This window comes from Taudactylus pleione, unplaced genomic scaffold, assembly GCF_031769625.1.
Source record: "Taudactylus pleione unplaced genomic scaffold, aTauple2 ptg000019l, whole genome shotgun sequence".
Classification (NCBI taxonomy): domain Eukaryota; kingdom Metazoa; phylum Chordata; class Amphibia; order Anura; family Myobatrachidae; genus Taudactylus; species Taudactylus pleione.
Genome location: NW_028284421.1, coordinates 3,029,805 through 3,045,493, shown reverse-complemented (window position 1 = coordinate 3,045,493; position 15,689 = coordinate 3,029,805). Strand labels below are relative to the sequence as shown.

The window sequence follows — 15,689 nt, the reverse complement described above, 5'->3', positions numbered from 1 at the left end:
CTTACCTGTCATCCTAATGTTTAGTTATGTGGTGGTGGACAGGTTTGCGCTTCTGTTTGTCCACATATTTACATTACATTGACCATAAAGAATTTGAATTGATGTTGGACCACCATCCTGAGGCTCCCTTGCAAGTGTCCCGAGGCACCCCAGGGTGCCACAGCGCACAGTTTGGGAACCACTGCACTAGTGTATTCAGTTTTCAACCTCGGGCCACTGGGGATGTACCCAGCTCTGAAGTAAAATGCTTAAAGCAACACACAGTAATAGCTTCCTGTGAAACTAATATATACTGTGTGTGTTTATATATATATATATATATATATATATATATATATATACATACATACATATACATTTTTTTTTTTTTTTTTAAATAGTAAAAGTGTGTTTTCTTTGATACTTGACATCTATAGTATGGTTGATACGTCAAAACCTTTCTATTTGGGAACATTGATAAGAATGTTGCTATTAGTTTCTCAGAGGTCAGTAAACTTACTGCTTTTGCAGGAAGTTGTAGAGCAGCTTACAGAAGATCTAGAAGAGAAACAAGATATGGTACTTTCTCTTGAGGGCCTAATGGATAAAATTACAGAAGAAAATCAAATGCTTAAACAAAAACACACTGAGTTAAAGGTACTATGTGTACTATTCTATGTTTTCTAGAATTTGCATTATAAACGCACAATATAAATATGTTTGGATAAAAAGATGAGTCCATTTAATTAATAGAAAATGTGACCTGCCAACTATTGTTGAATGTCTATACAACAGTTGCTATCAAGTCACATTTTATTCTCTAGTACAGTGGCTCTGGTTTCTTCAATCAATAGAACAAGCGATATATCGATACATCGCCAAGTATGTACCCAACATTAATCTTAGATTACCGCTGTTTGTTAAATACAGAAAGGATGCAGAAAGCGGTTATGCTTAGTTTATAAATGCAGCCTTAATCTTTGATATTTACGATTAGAACCTTTTATCACTGTAACTAAATGGTATATGAGGCAGCTGGACAAAATATATACTTAATAAGAAAGATACACAATATTGACATGTATTCAAAACTGAAAAAGTTAGGTCCCTTGATTCTATCTGCAAATGTTAATGCATAATTACTATTTGTTTGCAATGTTTTACAGCCTTAGAACAGTCAATATTGTGCATACAAAACTTTATCTGTCAGCCAGTATGTAACAGCTAGAGAAGCCAATCCCACCCCATTTTTGTAATCCTGCGATTTGGGATTGAAAAAAAAATATCAATCCAGAGATTAAATTGTACAAACATATCCTCTCTTCGCCCCCCTCCCCTAACTTTGTCACACAGTGCTGGTCAAAGGGGCTTCTCTTGTTGGCGGGCACGTTGTTCAGTCCTCACCCAGGCTCATCTGCAGTAGGAAAGCTGGAGTCCTGTTGTGCGGCTGCTCTCAGTCATTGCCAGACAGTGATGATATCACCGCGCAGTGCGCTCACACTCTGTCAGTGACTGAGAGTAACTGCATCAGGGAACATCTATTCTACAGGTAGCTGGGAGAGCCTGAGAGGACTGGAGAACGTAAGTATTATCCCACTGCTCCCGACCCAATCCACCCAACCCAAATACTCGAAATTTAATGATCGTAATCCCGGGTATTATGAAAAACATCTGGAGGCTTCCCTAGTAACAACTCCTGTTGCAGAATTACAGCTTCTACGTGTTTACTGATACAGCCGTTTTTCTCATGTTTCTAGCTCTGAAATAAACCTATTCCTTCTTGCATTCAGTGTGCAGCTAAGATTTTCACTAATTGGCAATTGAAGGGCATTTTTCAGATTCGAGAATTGTTGATATGAGTCCATATTTCCTTTTAACTAGGGATGTGCAGGCTCGGATAGGTTCGAGTTTGCACGTGGAGTTCGGATTTTTCCCTCCAAAAAAACGGAACTCAGAACGAGGCAAAACGTCATCTTACATGGACGAACATCATCATTCCTGGACAAAAGACCAGGAATGATGATGTTCGTCCATGTAAGATGACGTTTTGCCTCGTTCTGAGTTCCGTTTTTTTGGAGGGAAAAATCCGAACTCCACGTGCAAACTCGAACCTATCCGAGCCTGCACATCCCTACTTTTAACAAGCATCAGTGCTGGACTAACAACAGGACAGCTGGGGCAGTTGCTCAGGGCCACCACACAGCAGCCCTCCTCCACATCTATAGCTACATCACCAGCGATGGTGCACTGTGGCACGTGTGAACTGGGGTTTCTGTGTGGCATAATGAGAACTGGGGGCACTAAATTGTGTTTTATCTCAGGCATAACATTTTCACAATTTTATTGGTAGGGACCCAAGTTATTTGCCCCATGGCACCCACAAACCTTAAGCTAGCATAATACTTTCTTTCCCCCAAACAAATTTATGTTTGTTTGTGGTCTTGATTGGATATAGAAGTTTTGTGATGAGACAGTAGAAAAGGCTTACTTCTGTAACTGTCCCATACAGGCCATTATTTCAGTATCCCTTTTCAGCACCTCATTTAACCACTTAACTGATGAATTCTTTCTACTTCAGGGTCCATAGGGTATCCACAGGATACCTTGGGGTATAGGTGATGACGTCAGTCTTCAGGCACCACAGAGTTAAAGTATTCAGCCTCCCAGGATGCATCTGGGTCCCTCTCCTATACCCCGCCCCCGGGCCAAGGCGTCTCAGTTTCGTCGGTGCCTGGCCGGAGTCGGAGGCACTGTGCAGAGGGGGGCTGTGAAGAGCCCCTGAAGTTTCTTTTAAAGGCAGCGTTGGCTGCACATCTGGGAGTACAGCATGGACAGTCAGTACTGACGTCCATGCCGTCTCCCCTACACCCCGCCGGTACTGATCCGGGGATGCTGGTAGACATCTGGGGTCACGGCTAGCGGTGCCCCCAGATGTCTTGGACCATGGCCGGATCCCAGGGGATAGCAGGTAAGCAGCGGGGTCCCGCGGTGGGTCCCCGCTGGTCACATGGTCCTGAGTCCCCAGGCAGGGGGCTCCCTGGGGACTGGCTGCAGCGTGGAGCCAGGCAACCAACCTGCGCTTCCACTACCCCCTGGGACAGCGGGCCGCTGCTGAACGGCATGCGCTGCGGCGTCCCAGGGGTTAAATGCATGCCAGGGGAGCGCGCTTTCCCTGTCTCACAGCCGGCGCCTCCCCTGCTGCACACAGCCTCTCTGCTCTGTCTGATTGGCCATAGTGTGTCAGCGCTCCTCCCCCAGGCCGTCCTCCTTCATCCTCTGCTCCTATTTGGCCATCTTTGAAGCATGGTGAACGCTGCTGGAAGCCTGTGAGCGGTGGCATTGCGGTCTGGGTCCCCCAGCATACCTCTCCTCTGTTTGTCACAGGTCAGTGTATGCAGCGCTGAGTCCTACCAGCCTGAGGGTCTGAGTAGTTGAGAACCAGCGCTAATAGTGCAGGGATTTGTTTCTTCTGCATTGTATGTGACTGAACTGCTAGCCTGCTGTCTGTACTTTCACTTTCTACTGTCAGCTTTATTACTGTCCCTGATCTTGCTCTGCTCAAAGCCCTTGCGGTGCGCGGTGTGCAGGGTGTTAATCACACTATACCAATACGTATAGGTGTGAGTGTCACATACTTACCATCATGTCTGAGACTGACTTTCCTCTCCAGCTCATGTGTACTAAATGTAAGGTACCAACAGCGGAGGGGGAGGGTAACGCGGAGTTATGTCCCCAGTGCCTGGCACTATCACGGCCGATTATGGTCACGGTCCCAGTACAGGAACCTCCCTGGGCTTGTTTCGCTTAGGCGCTTACAACCCTTGTGGGCCAGCTAGCTCCACCACCTGCGTTTACCCAGATGGGTTTGTCCCAGCAGTCAGTGGTGTCGTCACCCATGCGGGAGTTCCCGAGACAATTGATGGTACCCCACAGTCTCCCTGTCCCTTCCCAGGTTTCTCCGGCGCCTGCGTGGGTTAATACTCTTAACTACATCGGTTCAGCATTTGTCCGATGTTTTACAGGGGGAGTCTGTGTTGTGGCCTCATACGGCCGGTGGTGTCTTTATCTGCTCCTTATGGGGATGACGATGAGACGTCAGATGATGGGGAGATTCTGGATCTATCTGACCAAGAACCTCTCCGTACCAAAGAGCCGGACGCTAAGTCCAAGGTGTATATCCCTGGTCTTATTCGAGCGGTCCGCTCGGCTTTAGTTATTGAGGATATTGATCCTTTGGTGGCCACATTCATATATGCCTTTTTAAGGATATTAAGGGTAAGGCTACGGTGTTCCCTCTTTCTGATCAATTAGTGGATCATTTAGAGGAGGCGTGGAAAAATCCAGGTAAACGGTTTCAGCCCCAGAGGCGCTTAGCCGTGGCTTATCAGTTTGCGGTCAATTATTTTTCTAAGCGGGAATCCCCTACGCAAGTGGATTCACATGTCACACGCCTAGTCAAAAGTGCCACGTTGCCTATGCCTTCGATGTCATCCTTGAAGGATGTCACTGACCGCAAGGTGGAGATCTGCCTCAAATCCGTTTATTCCCTTGCAGGGAAGCATCCAGACCGGCTCTGGCCGTGTGTTGGGTAGCCAGAGCTATGGAGCGCTGGGCGGATAATTTGGAGGCGTCTTTGGACTCTGACTGTTTGGCTGAACAGACCGAGTTGGTGGGCAATCTCCGAGACTCGGCCACTTACATTAATGAAGCGGCCTTAGATATTTGTATGCTCACCCCTAGGATCTCCTCTGCAGCCGTGGCTGCTCGTCGCACCTTATGGTTGCGTTCTTGGAAAGTGGACGCGGATTCCAAAAAGGGATTAGAAGGTCTGGACAGGTACTATTTGGTCCAGATCTGGACAAAATTGTAGTTACGTTGGCAGCAGCAAAATCTACATGTCTTCCGTCTGCTACGATTCCTTCTTCTAGTGCTGGTGGGTCGTCCTTTCGGCCTCACAGGGCCCAAGGTAGGCCTAAAGTACAGTCCTTTCCACGGCAGGCTGGGACCAAGAAATTGTCCAAGCCCAAGAAACAGGTCTGGAGTACCAGACGTCCGGCTCTTGGGTCAGATAACAAACCTGCGGCCTGACGGTCCAGGCCTCCTTTTGGGGGACCCCAAAGTGGGGGGCGCCTGCTTCAGTTCGCCCAGTGCTGGTCAAGGACTACGACAGACACTTGGGTTCAGGAGGTGGTCTCTCACGGGTATGCCCTCTCCTTTCGGGACAGGCCTTCCGCTAGACCGGAGCAAAGCCTCCGAACTGCGGAAGGTTTTGCACATTATGCTCCAGGCCGGAGTTTCAGTGCATGTTCCAATTTCCCAGAGGGGCCTGGGTTTCTTTTCCATTCTATTTTTGGTGCAGAAACCCAGTGGGTCTTACCGTTCATTACTAAACCTAAAGGCCCTCAACAAGTCCTTCAGGGTGCCTCTGTTTCGGATGGAGACCCTGCGGTCCATTATTCTGGAACCTGGGGACTACATGGTGTCATTGGACATCCAGGACGCTTACCTGCATGTCCCTATTCTTTTGCGCCATCAGCAGTTCCTCAGATTGGCAATCTGCAACGAACATTTCCAGTTCCGGGCACTGCCTTTTGGCCTGGTGACTGCTCCACGGGTATTCACCAAGGTCATGGCGGCTCTCCTGCGGACGCAGGGAGTCCGACTGTTGCCTTATCTGGACGACCTCCTGTTGATAGCGGGGTCTCCAGAGCTTCTTTTACACCATCTGGATCTGACGATTGCGGTACTGCAACGTCACGGCTGGTTGACCAACTGGCAGAGGTCCACTCTCACCCTGTCTCAGAGGATCCTGCACCTCGGGGCATTATTGGACTCCAGGCAGCAGTGTATCTTTGTGACGGAGGAAAAGATCCTTGCTTTGTAGTTGAGGGTGCGCAGTTGTCTGCAGTGTCGTCGAGTGTTGATACACTTGGCAATGAGGTTATTGGGCTCAATGGTGTCGGTATTCAACATGGTGGAGTACGCCCAATTTCACTCCAAACCTCTGCTGCTATTGATCCGGTCCAGATGGAATGGATTGCCTCAGTGTCTCAAGTCCCAGACGATGGGGCTCACTCCGGACGTTCGCTTGTCTCTAACCTGGTGTTTGCAGACGACCCACCTCAACAAGGGTCGCCCGTTCTGGGTGGCGAACTGGGTCCTGTTAACAACGGACGCCAGTCTCCGGGGTTGGGGAGCTGTCACGGGTCCACACTTGTTTCAGGGCAGGTGGACTCGGGCGGTAGCAGAGCTTCCAATAAACATTTTGGAGCTCCATGCGGTGTCAAGAGCTCTCCAGCTGGCACAGCCGGTTCTCCAGGGTCACCCTGTGCAGGTCCCGTCGGACAACGCCACCACGGTGGCCTATTTAAACCAGCAAGGAGGAACCGGGAGAGTGGTCTTTATACCAGGACGTCTTTCGGAGTCTGGTGGACAAGTGGGGTCTTCCAGAGATAGACCTCATGGCGTCCCGACACAACAACAAGTTGCCGGTGTACGGGTCTCGAACATGAGACGAAAAGGCGTCTCTGGTGTATGCCCTGTCCGTCTAGTAGACGTTCCAGTTTGCCTACCTTTTCCCTCCGTTTTCCCTTCCGCGGGTATTACGGAAATTCAAATCAAGAAGGAGGTACGCTACTGTTGATAGCTCCCGAGTGGCCAAGACGGCACTGGTTCTCCGACCTCCAGAGTCTGTCAGTAGACGTTCCTCTGAGGTTACCATTACGACCGAATCTGCTGTCACAGGGTCCTTGTCTTCACCGGACCTGACTCGGTGTGGCTGTTGAAACGGTCATGCTAAGGTCCAGAGGGTTTATCTGGCTCCGTGGTGCAAACCATACTAAGAGCTCGTAAACCTTCCTCGGCAAGAATCTACCATCGTGTGTGGCATACTTTCTTCCGGTGGTGTAGACCTAGAGGGTATTCCCTTAGGGAGTTCCGCCTGTCTAGGGTGTTGGCTTTCCTACAGGCTGGACTGGATCATGGGCTTCGCCTGGCTTCTCTGAAAGTGCAGGTGTCTGCCCTGTCAGTCTGGTTTCATCGTAGGATTGCTGCGCTCTCTGATGTGCACACCTTTATGTGTGTTCTTCGCATTCAGCCACCTTTTTGTTCCACCGGTGGCGCCTTGGAATTGGGCTGTGGTCCTGAGAGTTCTCCAGGGACCGCCGTTTGAACCACTGGACTCAGTGGACTTTCAATGTTTTACAGCTAAAACCATATTCCTTCTGGCCATTGCCTCGGCCAGAAGGGTTTCGGATTTAGGGGTTCTCTCTTGTAGACCCCCTTTTCTAATTTTTCATAGGAATAGGGCGGTGCTTCGCACTCGTCCGGGATTCCTTCCCGAAGTGGTATCCAGTTTTCACATCAATGAAGAAATTGTTGTGCCGGCTTTCAATTCACCTGGACTTTCAGTGGGTGACGCCACTTGGGATGTTCTGCGGGCATTGAGAATTTATGTTGACCGAACTTCTTCTTTTAGGAAGTCGGACGCCTTGTTTGTCCTCTATGGCTTCCGTAAAAAGGGTTGGCCTGCTTCAAAGTAGACTTTGGCAGGCTGGATTCGTATGGCAATTTCAGAAGCTTATCTTCATGAAGGTCTTCCAGTTCCCTCCTTGGTGAGGGCTCATTCCACTAGGTCTGTGGGTCCTTTGTGGGCAGCTAGACGTGGTGCCTCTGCAGTTCAGATCTGCAAGGCTGCTACGTAGTCTTCTGTCCATACCTTTGTGAGGTATTACGCTTTGGACACCTTTGCCTCTCAGGATGCTTCCTTCGGGCGGCGGATTCTCCTCTCAGCACAGGAGCGTCCCCACCCTTAAAGGATACTGCTTTGGGACATCCCCAAGGTATCCTGTGGATACCCTATGGACCCTGAAGTAGAAAATATGAGATATGGTAAGAACTTACCCTTGTTATCTCTATTTCTACGAAGTCCATAGGGTTCCACAGGACTCCCGCCCTGTCGCACCTGTGCTGCAGATGGGCTTTATTCTGGTCACCGGTTTTTCCGTCTCCCTATGGTGAGAATGTGATTCTTGTGAGTGTCCAGATTTTTTTTTCTCTCTCTTTCTTCTCCTCCTCCGGCCTATGGCTTGTGACGTAACTGAGATGCCTTGGCCCGGGGGCGGGGTATAGGAGAGGGACCCAGATGCATCCTGGGAGGCTGAAAACTTTAACTCTGTGGTGCCTGAAGACTGACGTCATCACCTATACCCCAAGGTATCCTGTGGAACCCTATGGACTTCGTAGAAATAGAGATAACAAGGGTAAGTTCTTACCATATCTCATATTTTTTCCAAAAACCGCTCCAAAATTGTCGGTTTCTTTTCTGATTGAATTAGGTCAAGAACATAATTTTAAACTTATCCATCACTATTTTATTTGAAAAAAATATTTTTTTAAAACACAGTATACCATAAAAATAGCACTTTTTATGTTATATTGTAGTGATGGCCATTGACAGCTGTACCCATCGATGGTTCAACCATTGTTAAAAGCCATCAATTGTTTAGCGATTGGTCGAAATCTGTGTAGACCACAACTGCCGATGTTTCCTAAACATCAATTGAGGGTTGCCATCGATGATGCAACATTGATGGCCACCAGCAATGGAAAACCACTTGGGTTCAGTCAGACCATCGATGGTTCCAAATATATATAATTTTCATTATGGCCCTTATAAAAACGGGCATCATGGGGGAGGAGCTGAGGCCGTAGGGAGTGTGCTGGGCGCCGTACATGGAAACAGTAGCCAGCGTCGCGGCTTCCTGTACATAACAGTGATCACTGTAGTTCCGGAGCCGCAGCGTGAGGGTGTCCTGCTAGCGGCCCGGATACATAGCAGCGGCGGTGGCTCTCGTTTATATAGAGTACCTTGGGGTATAGGTACAGGATACCTAGGGGTATAGGTGATGACGTCAGTCTTCAGGCACCACAGAGTTAAAGTTTTCAGCCTCCCAGGATGCATCTGGGTCCCTCTCCTATACCCCGCCCCCGGGCCAAGGCATCTCAGTTACGTCACAAGCCATAGGCCGGAGGAGGAGAAGAAAGAGAGAGAAAAAAAAATCTGGACACTCACAAGAATCACATTCTCACCATAGGGAGACGGAAAAACCGGTGACCAGAATAAAGCCCATCTGCAGCACAGGTGCGACGGCGGGAGTCCTGCTGGGCGCCGTACATGGAAACAGTAGCCAGCGTCGCGGCTTCCTGTACATAACAGTGATCACTGTAGTTCCGGAGCCGCAGCGTGAGGGTGTCCTGCTAGCGGCCCGGATACATAGCAGCGGCGGTGGCTACCAGAGCCGCCGCTGCTGCTCTTTACTGAAGGGGGTGGAGACGGCTGCTGGCCACGGTGATCGGGTCACAGCAGCAGCTGCTTCTATTGTAGGGGGTTGCTGATGGTGCCCTTTCCTGTGGCCAGCAGTGATCAAGACACGCTGGAGAGGCAGCCACGCTGTCCCTCTGGTCTGGGTTGCCCATAGCAACTGTTCAGATTCTACTTATTTATCTAGCAGTTTCTAGAAGACAATAGCTGGAATCTAATTGATTGCTATGGCCAACACCTCCACTTCTATAAACCTGCACTTTAGTAAATATATCCCTTGTACTCTGACAAACAATGTCATTATAGAATGTACCTTACTTTATGGTTATGTGGTCAGCGGAAAACTTGTCATTTCAGAAAGGGCTGCAAAGTGGTGTAGGCTTCTGTGAAAAGTGTTAAAACACAAGACATTGCCACCTCTGATTCATGTTTATACATGCTTCCCAAAATAAGCCCCACCACAGTCAGCCTAAACCCTGCCCTGTTTTAAACACTTTTGAGCGAAACCCCACGTGCTTTTGAATAAGCCCCACGTCCCCATGTGAAGTTGATACTCATAGTTAATATACTGCGTTTAAACTGCGCACTCTATATTATTTAGAATGCAGACAGTAAAATAAAAAGTTCATCAACTGTAGGTTGATATACCAAAAATACACATACTATTTTTAAACTACTGGAATGTGTTTTTTTTTTTTAAAAAAAAAAAAAAAAACAAACTCTATATAAACGAGAGAAAAAAAGATTCCACTTGCAAAGGAAACTGTGATAGGGTGATCAAAGCCGTTATTTTAAGCACACAGTTAAGTAGAAAATAAATTTACCACAAATTTGCTATTGCCAGTAGCTATTTTTAAAAGTAAAACAAGGAAATCATAAATTGAAAAATAAAAACCTTATTCTAGTAAAAAATTAGAGAAGTCTTCATGGGTGCTAAAAATAGGTTTAAAAATTAAATTGGCTAGTTTACAAAAATTGAAGCAGCATTCTACCCAAAATGAAATTTTTAGTTTAAATCTGCAGACCCCTCTAAAGTCTCATTGTCTGGCAATTCCTCGCTCACACTACTGCTTATTTCATACCTTTGCTATTAGCGCCCCTGAACTTTCAATTTATTTACACAGGAGAGTAGCACCAATAAAAATTTATTTTAAATAGGACAGCAATGAAATTCAAATATTATTATACATATTTGTTTTATAGTGACTTGTTATACAAATAGCCAAATAGTAAATGCGTTTCCCTATTTAATATTGCAGTTAGAGACGGACGACCTTGCAACCAGTTTAAAAACTACTGAAGTACAAAATAAAAACCTTGCACTGGAAAACCAGCATCTGAGGGAATCTTTAGAGAAGGAAGAGCAAGCTTTATCTTCACTGAAAGAAGAGCTGCGGAAGTTAAGAGAACAAATCCGACACCTGGACACAAAGGGAAAGCATGATGTTGTGCTGACAGAAAATCAGAAGCTAAAGGAACATTTGAAAGAGGAACGGCAGAAGGTACGCAGCTTCCGCACACAGAAAGAGACTCTTCTAAGTGAAGCCCAATTACTAAGGAGTAAACTGGACAAAGAACAACAGATTACCGACTCTTTAAAGGTGAAGCTTGAGGAAATAAGTAGCAGGAGAGCATCACATGCCATCTACGATGGTGACCAAGAAATTGAGCATTTGAAGGACCGACTTTCTGACTTAGAAAGAAAACTAACTTTTGAGCAACAACGTTCAGATTTGTGGGAAAGACTTTACATCGAAGCAAAGGAACAAAATGAGAAACGGGAAGCTGAAAATAGAAATGCTCGTCAAAGTCAATCTGATGAGAGAAACTCAAAAGGTAAAACCAAAAAGCATTCTAAGGATACATTATTTAATTCTGTAAAAGACACTTTTGATGCAATGAAGAATTCAACAAAGGAGTTTGTAAGACATCACAAGGAAAAGATCAAACAAGCAAAAGAAGCTGTAAAAGAGAATTTGAAGAAGTTTTCGGATTCTGTGAAAACCACTTTCAGGCACTTTAAAGATTCCACCAAAAATATGTTTGATAAAACCCGCTATAGAAAACATGCAGAAAGGAGGAGGGAAGAAACCAAGGAAGCACACACAGTACGTCGTGATTACAAGCCTGAGTCTCGGGAGCATTATGTTAACAAGGCAACAGCCAATCAACAGGAATACGAAGACTCAAAAAGTGACCAGAACCGTGAGGACTATGAAGATGCAGCTGCCTGGCAATTTAGCGGTGCCAAAAAGAGCAGCATTCACCAATTTGCTAACCAAAAGGGTTGTTCTGGTGTTTTCGACTGTGCTCACCAAGAGTCCTTTAGCCTCTTCAACAAGGTGGTGGACCCCGTGAGAGTAGAAGAGTTTAATGATTTGATGCACATATATTTACAGGAACAAGTAGATAATTTCCAACACTGGGAGGAACTAGAGACGTTTATTAATAGATTTTTCCCTAATGGTATTTTCATTCATGATCAGATGCTCTTTACTGATTTTGTGAAGGATGTAGAGGATTACCTTGAAGATATGAAGCAGTATCAGACTAACACTGGTGGAGTCTTTGAAGACCTAGATGAATTTGTGTACAGACACTTCTTTGGGAGTACCTATTCTGCACCATATGGACCAAGGTTGGTTTATATTTTTTAAAATGTCATAATGAACTGAATATAATGTAGCATAAAATATATGACTACAGTTTATAATAGTTTTTGAAAACATTTAAGGGATTGGCACCTTCAGTCAGTATCATTGGTTTCTGGGAACATTTCACCAAGGCCTTTATTTATACCAGGCATATCTTTATTTGTGTTGCTCTTGGATACAACACAGTTCTGCTCTGTACTTTGAATACAACTGTATTCAAACAGAAGTTGTATGTCAAATCCATTATCAACAAAATATGTTACTCTATCGAGTTGATCTTAAGTTCCTAATGAAAAGCACAAAGGGAAGCAAGAAAGTTAAAGAAATGTATTTAGTAAAAGTTGCAGGAACACAAGGACATTGACCATGTGCAGTTTTCAGTGTGCTAGAACTATTCTTTTGCAGGAAATACAATATGCAGTGTATAAATAGAAATTGCTCTAATATGTATTTAATTCAAAACCTACACAAGCGATTGATACAAAATGCAAATTGTATCAGATTTATTAATCTTACAAAATACTTACAACCTTTCATGAAATTAGGCGCTTTTTTTTTTTTTAACATATACTGTCGTCCCATCTGTAAACGGTTTATGATAATAAAACAGACATACGGCATTTAGCTTGTGTTCTTAAAGCCGGTAAAATATGATTTGACACCGATAGTCGGAAAATATCTTGTAAGCAAAGGACCCGTGCACACACTGACAAGCATTCACTTTGCAGCGCAAAGAGGCATTGATGCTCTGTAAAATGTATTGGTGTTCTGTGGAAAAGCTTATTAAATACAATGGGGGAGATGTATCAAATCTTCTAAACTGGACAGGTGGAAAAAAATGCTCATACCAACAAATCAGATTCTACCTGTTCTATAGAATGTACTATGTAAATGAGTTAGAAGCTGATTGGTTGCTATGGGCAACTTCACTTGCCCTCTCTAGAATGTTTGATCCATCTCACCCCATAATATACGGTGCAGTAAGGCAGAGTAAAGTCTTTATACTACCTCATCCTATTGCTGTAAGTCATTTGCATCTTCTGTGACTTCTTAGATTTTATAGACTTCTGAACTCTATTCACATCTCGAGTATAAAGAGAGACCAGTAGATTATGCCTATTACAATGTATGACATATTGTATCACCTACTATAAAATCACTGGTGGTGAATGCAGAGGTTTTGTGCACCAATACTTTTGTTTTTCTATAAGCAATGTTTTGTGTGTGTTGTAGTCAGTGCTATTTCTACTTCAGGGTCCATAGGGTATCCACAGGATACCTTGGGGTATAGGTGATGACGTCAGTCTTCAGGCACCACAGAGTTAAAGTTTTCAGCCTCCCAGGATGCATCTGGGTCCCTCTCCTATACCCCGCCCCCGGGCCAAGGCATCTCAGTTTCGTCGGTGCCTGGCCGGAGTCGGAGGCACTGTGCAGAGGGGGGCTATGAAGAGCCCCTGAAGTTTCTTTTAAAGGCAGCGCTGGCTGCACATCTGGGAGTACAGCATGGACAGTCAGTACTGACGTCCATGCCGTCTCCCCTACACCCCGCCGGTACCAGAACGCCGGTACTGATCCGGGGATGCTGGTAGACATCTGGGGTCACGGCTAGCGGTGTCCCCAGATGTTTTGGACCATGGCCGGATCCAAGGGGATGCAGGTAAGCAGCGGGGTCCCGCGGTGGGTCCCCGCTGGTCACATGGTCCTGAGTCCCCAGGCAGGGGGCTCCCTGGGGACTGGCTGCAGCGTGGAGCCAGGCGACCAACCTGCGCTTCCACTACCCCCTGGGACAGCGGGCCGCTGCTGAGTGGCATGCGCTGCGGCGTCCCAGGGGTTAAATGCATGCCAGGGGAACGCGCTTTCCCTGTCTCACAGCCGGCGCCTCCCCTGCTGCACACAGCCTCTCTGCTCTGCCTGATTGGCCACAGTGTGTCAGCTGTCCTCCCCAGGCCGGCCTCCTTCATCTTCTGCTCCTCGGTGGCCATCTTTAAAGCATGGTGAACACTGCTGGAAGCCTGTGAGCGGTGGCATTGCGGTCTGGGTCCCCCAGCATACCTCTCCTCTGTTTGTCACAGGTCAGTGTATGCAGCGCTGAGTCCTACCAGCCTGAGGGTCTGAGTAGTTGAGAATCAGCGCTAATAGTGCAGGGATTTGTTTCTTCTGCATTGTATGTGACTGAACTGCTAGCCTGCTGTCTGTACTTTCACTTTCTACTGTCAGCTTTATTACTGTCCCTGATCTTGCTCTGCTCAAAGCCCTTGCGGTGGGCGGTGTGCAGGGTGTTATTCACACTATACCAATACGTATAGGTGTGAGTGTCACATACTTACCATCATGTCTGAGACTGATTTTCCTCTCCAGCTCATGTGTACTAAATGTAAGGTACCAATAGCGGAGGGGGAGGGTAACGCGGAGGGGTTATGCCCCCAGTGCCTGGCACTGTCACGGCCGATTATGGTCACGGTCCCGGTACAGGAACCTCCCTGGGCTTGTTTCGCTAAGGCGCTTACAACCCTTGTGGGCCAGCTAGCTCTGCCACCTGCGTTTACCCAGACGGGTTTGTCCCAGCAGTCAGTGGTGTCGTCACCCATGCGGGAGTTCCCGAGACAATTGATGGTACCCCACAGTCTCCCTGTCCCTTCCCAGGTTTCTCCAGAGCCTGCGTGGGTTAATACTCTTAACTACATCGGTTCAGCAATTGTCCGATGTTTTACAGGGGGAGTCTGTGTTGCGGCCTCATAACGGCCGGTGGCGTCTTTATCTGCTCCTTATGGGGATGACAATGAGACGTCAGATCATGGGGAGATTCTGGATCTATCTGACCAAGAACCTCTCCGTACCAAAGAGCCGGACGCTAAGTCCAAGGTGTATATCCCTGGTCTTATTCGCGCGGTCCGCTCGGCTTTAGTTATTGAGGATATTGATCCTTTGGTGGCCACATTCATATATGCCTTTTTAAGGATATTAAGGGTGAGGCTACGGTTTTCCCTCTTTCTGATCAATTAGTGGATCATTTAGAGGAGGCGTGGAAAAATCCAGGTAAACGGTTTCAGCCCCAGAGACGCTTAGCCGTGGCTTATCCATTTGCGGTCAATTATTTTTCTAAGCGGGAATCCCCTACGCAAGTGGATTCACATGTCACACGCCTAGTCAAAAGTGCCACGTTGCCTATGCCTTCGATGTCATCCTTGAAGGATGTCACTGACCGCAAGGTGGAGATCTGCCTCAAATCCGTTTATTCCCTTGCAGGGAAGCATCCAGACCGGCTCTGGCCGTGTGTTGGGTAGCCAGAGCTATGGAGCGCTGGGCGGATAATTTGGAGGCGTCTTTGGACTCTGACTGTTTGGCTGAACAGACCGAGTTGGTGGGCAATCTCCGAGACTCGGCCACTTACATTAATGAAGCGGCCTTAGATATTTGTATGCTCACCTCTAGGATCTCCTCTGCAGCTGTGGCTGCTCGTCGCACCTTATGGTTGCGTTCTTGGAAAGTGTACGCGGATTCCAAAAAGGGATTAGAAGGTCTGGACAGGTACTATTTGGTCCAGATCTGGACAAAATTGTAGTTACGTTGGCAGCAGCAAAATCTGCATGTCTTCTGACTGCTACGATTTCTTCTAGTGCTGGTGGGTCGTCCTTTTGGCCTCACAGGGCCCAAGGTAGGCCTAAAGTACAGTCCTTTCCACGGCAGGCTGGGGCCAAGAAATTGTCCAAGCCCAAGAAACAGGTCTGGAGTAC

The 15,689-nt window shown here is 46.9% G+C and overlaps 1 protein-coding gene across 2 annotated transcripts in view; it reads left to right on the top strand.

The window, feature by feature from the left end:
* Nucleotides 1-15,689, top strand: part of CCPG1 (cell cycle progression 1) — a 45,167-nt gene that overhangs the window by 21,389 nt on the left and 8,089 nt on the right. Inside the window, exons 8-9 of one of the 2 annotated variants that reach the window (XM_088444905.1) lie at nucleotides 511-636; nucleotides 10,561-11,939. In XM_088444905.1, the coding sequence (XP_088301031.1) occupies nucleotides 511-636; nucleotides 10,561-11,939 (1,505 nt within the window). The remainder of the gene's footprint in view (nucleotides 1-510; nucleotides 637-10,560; nucleotides 11,940-15,689) is intronic. The other variant, XM_088444912.1, reaches the window with a different exon arrangement.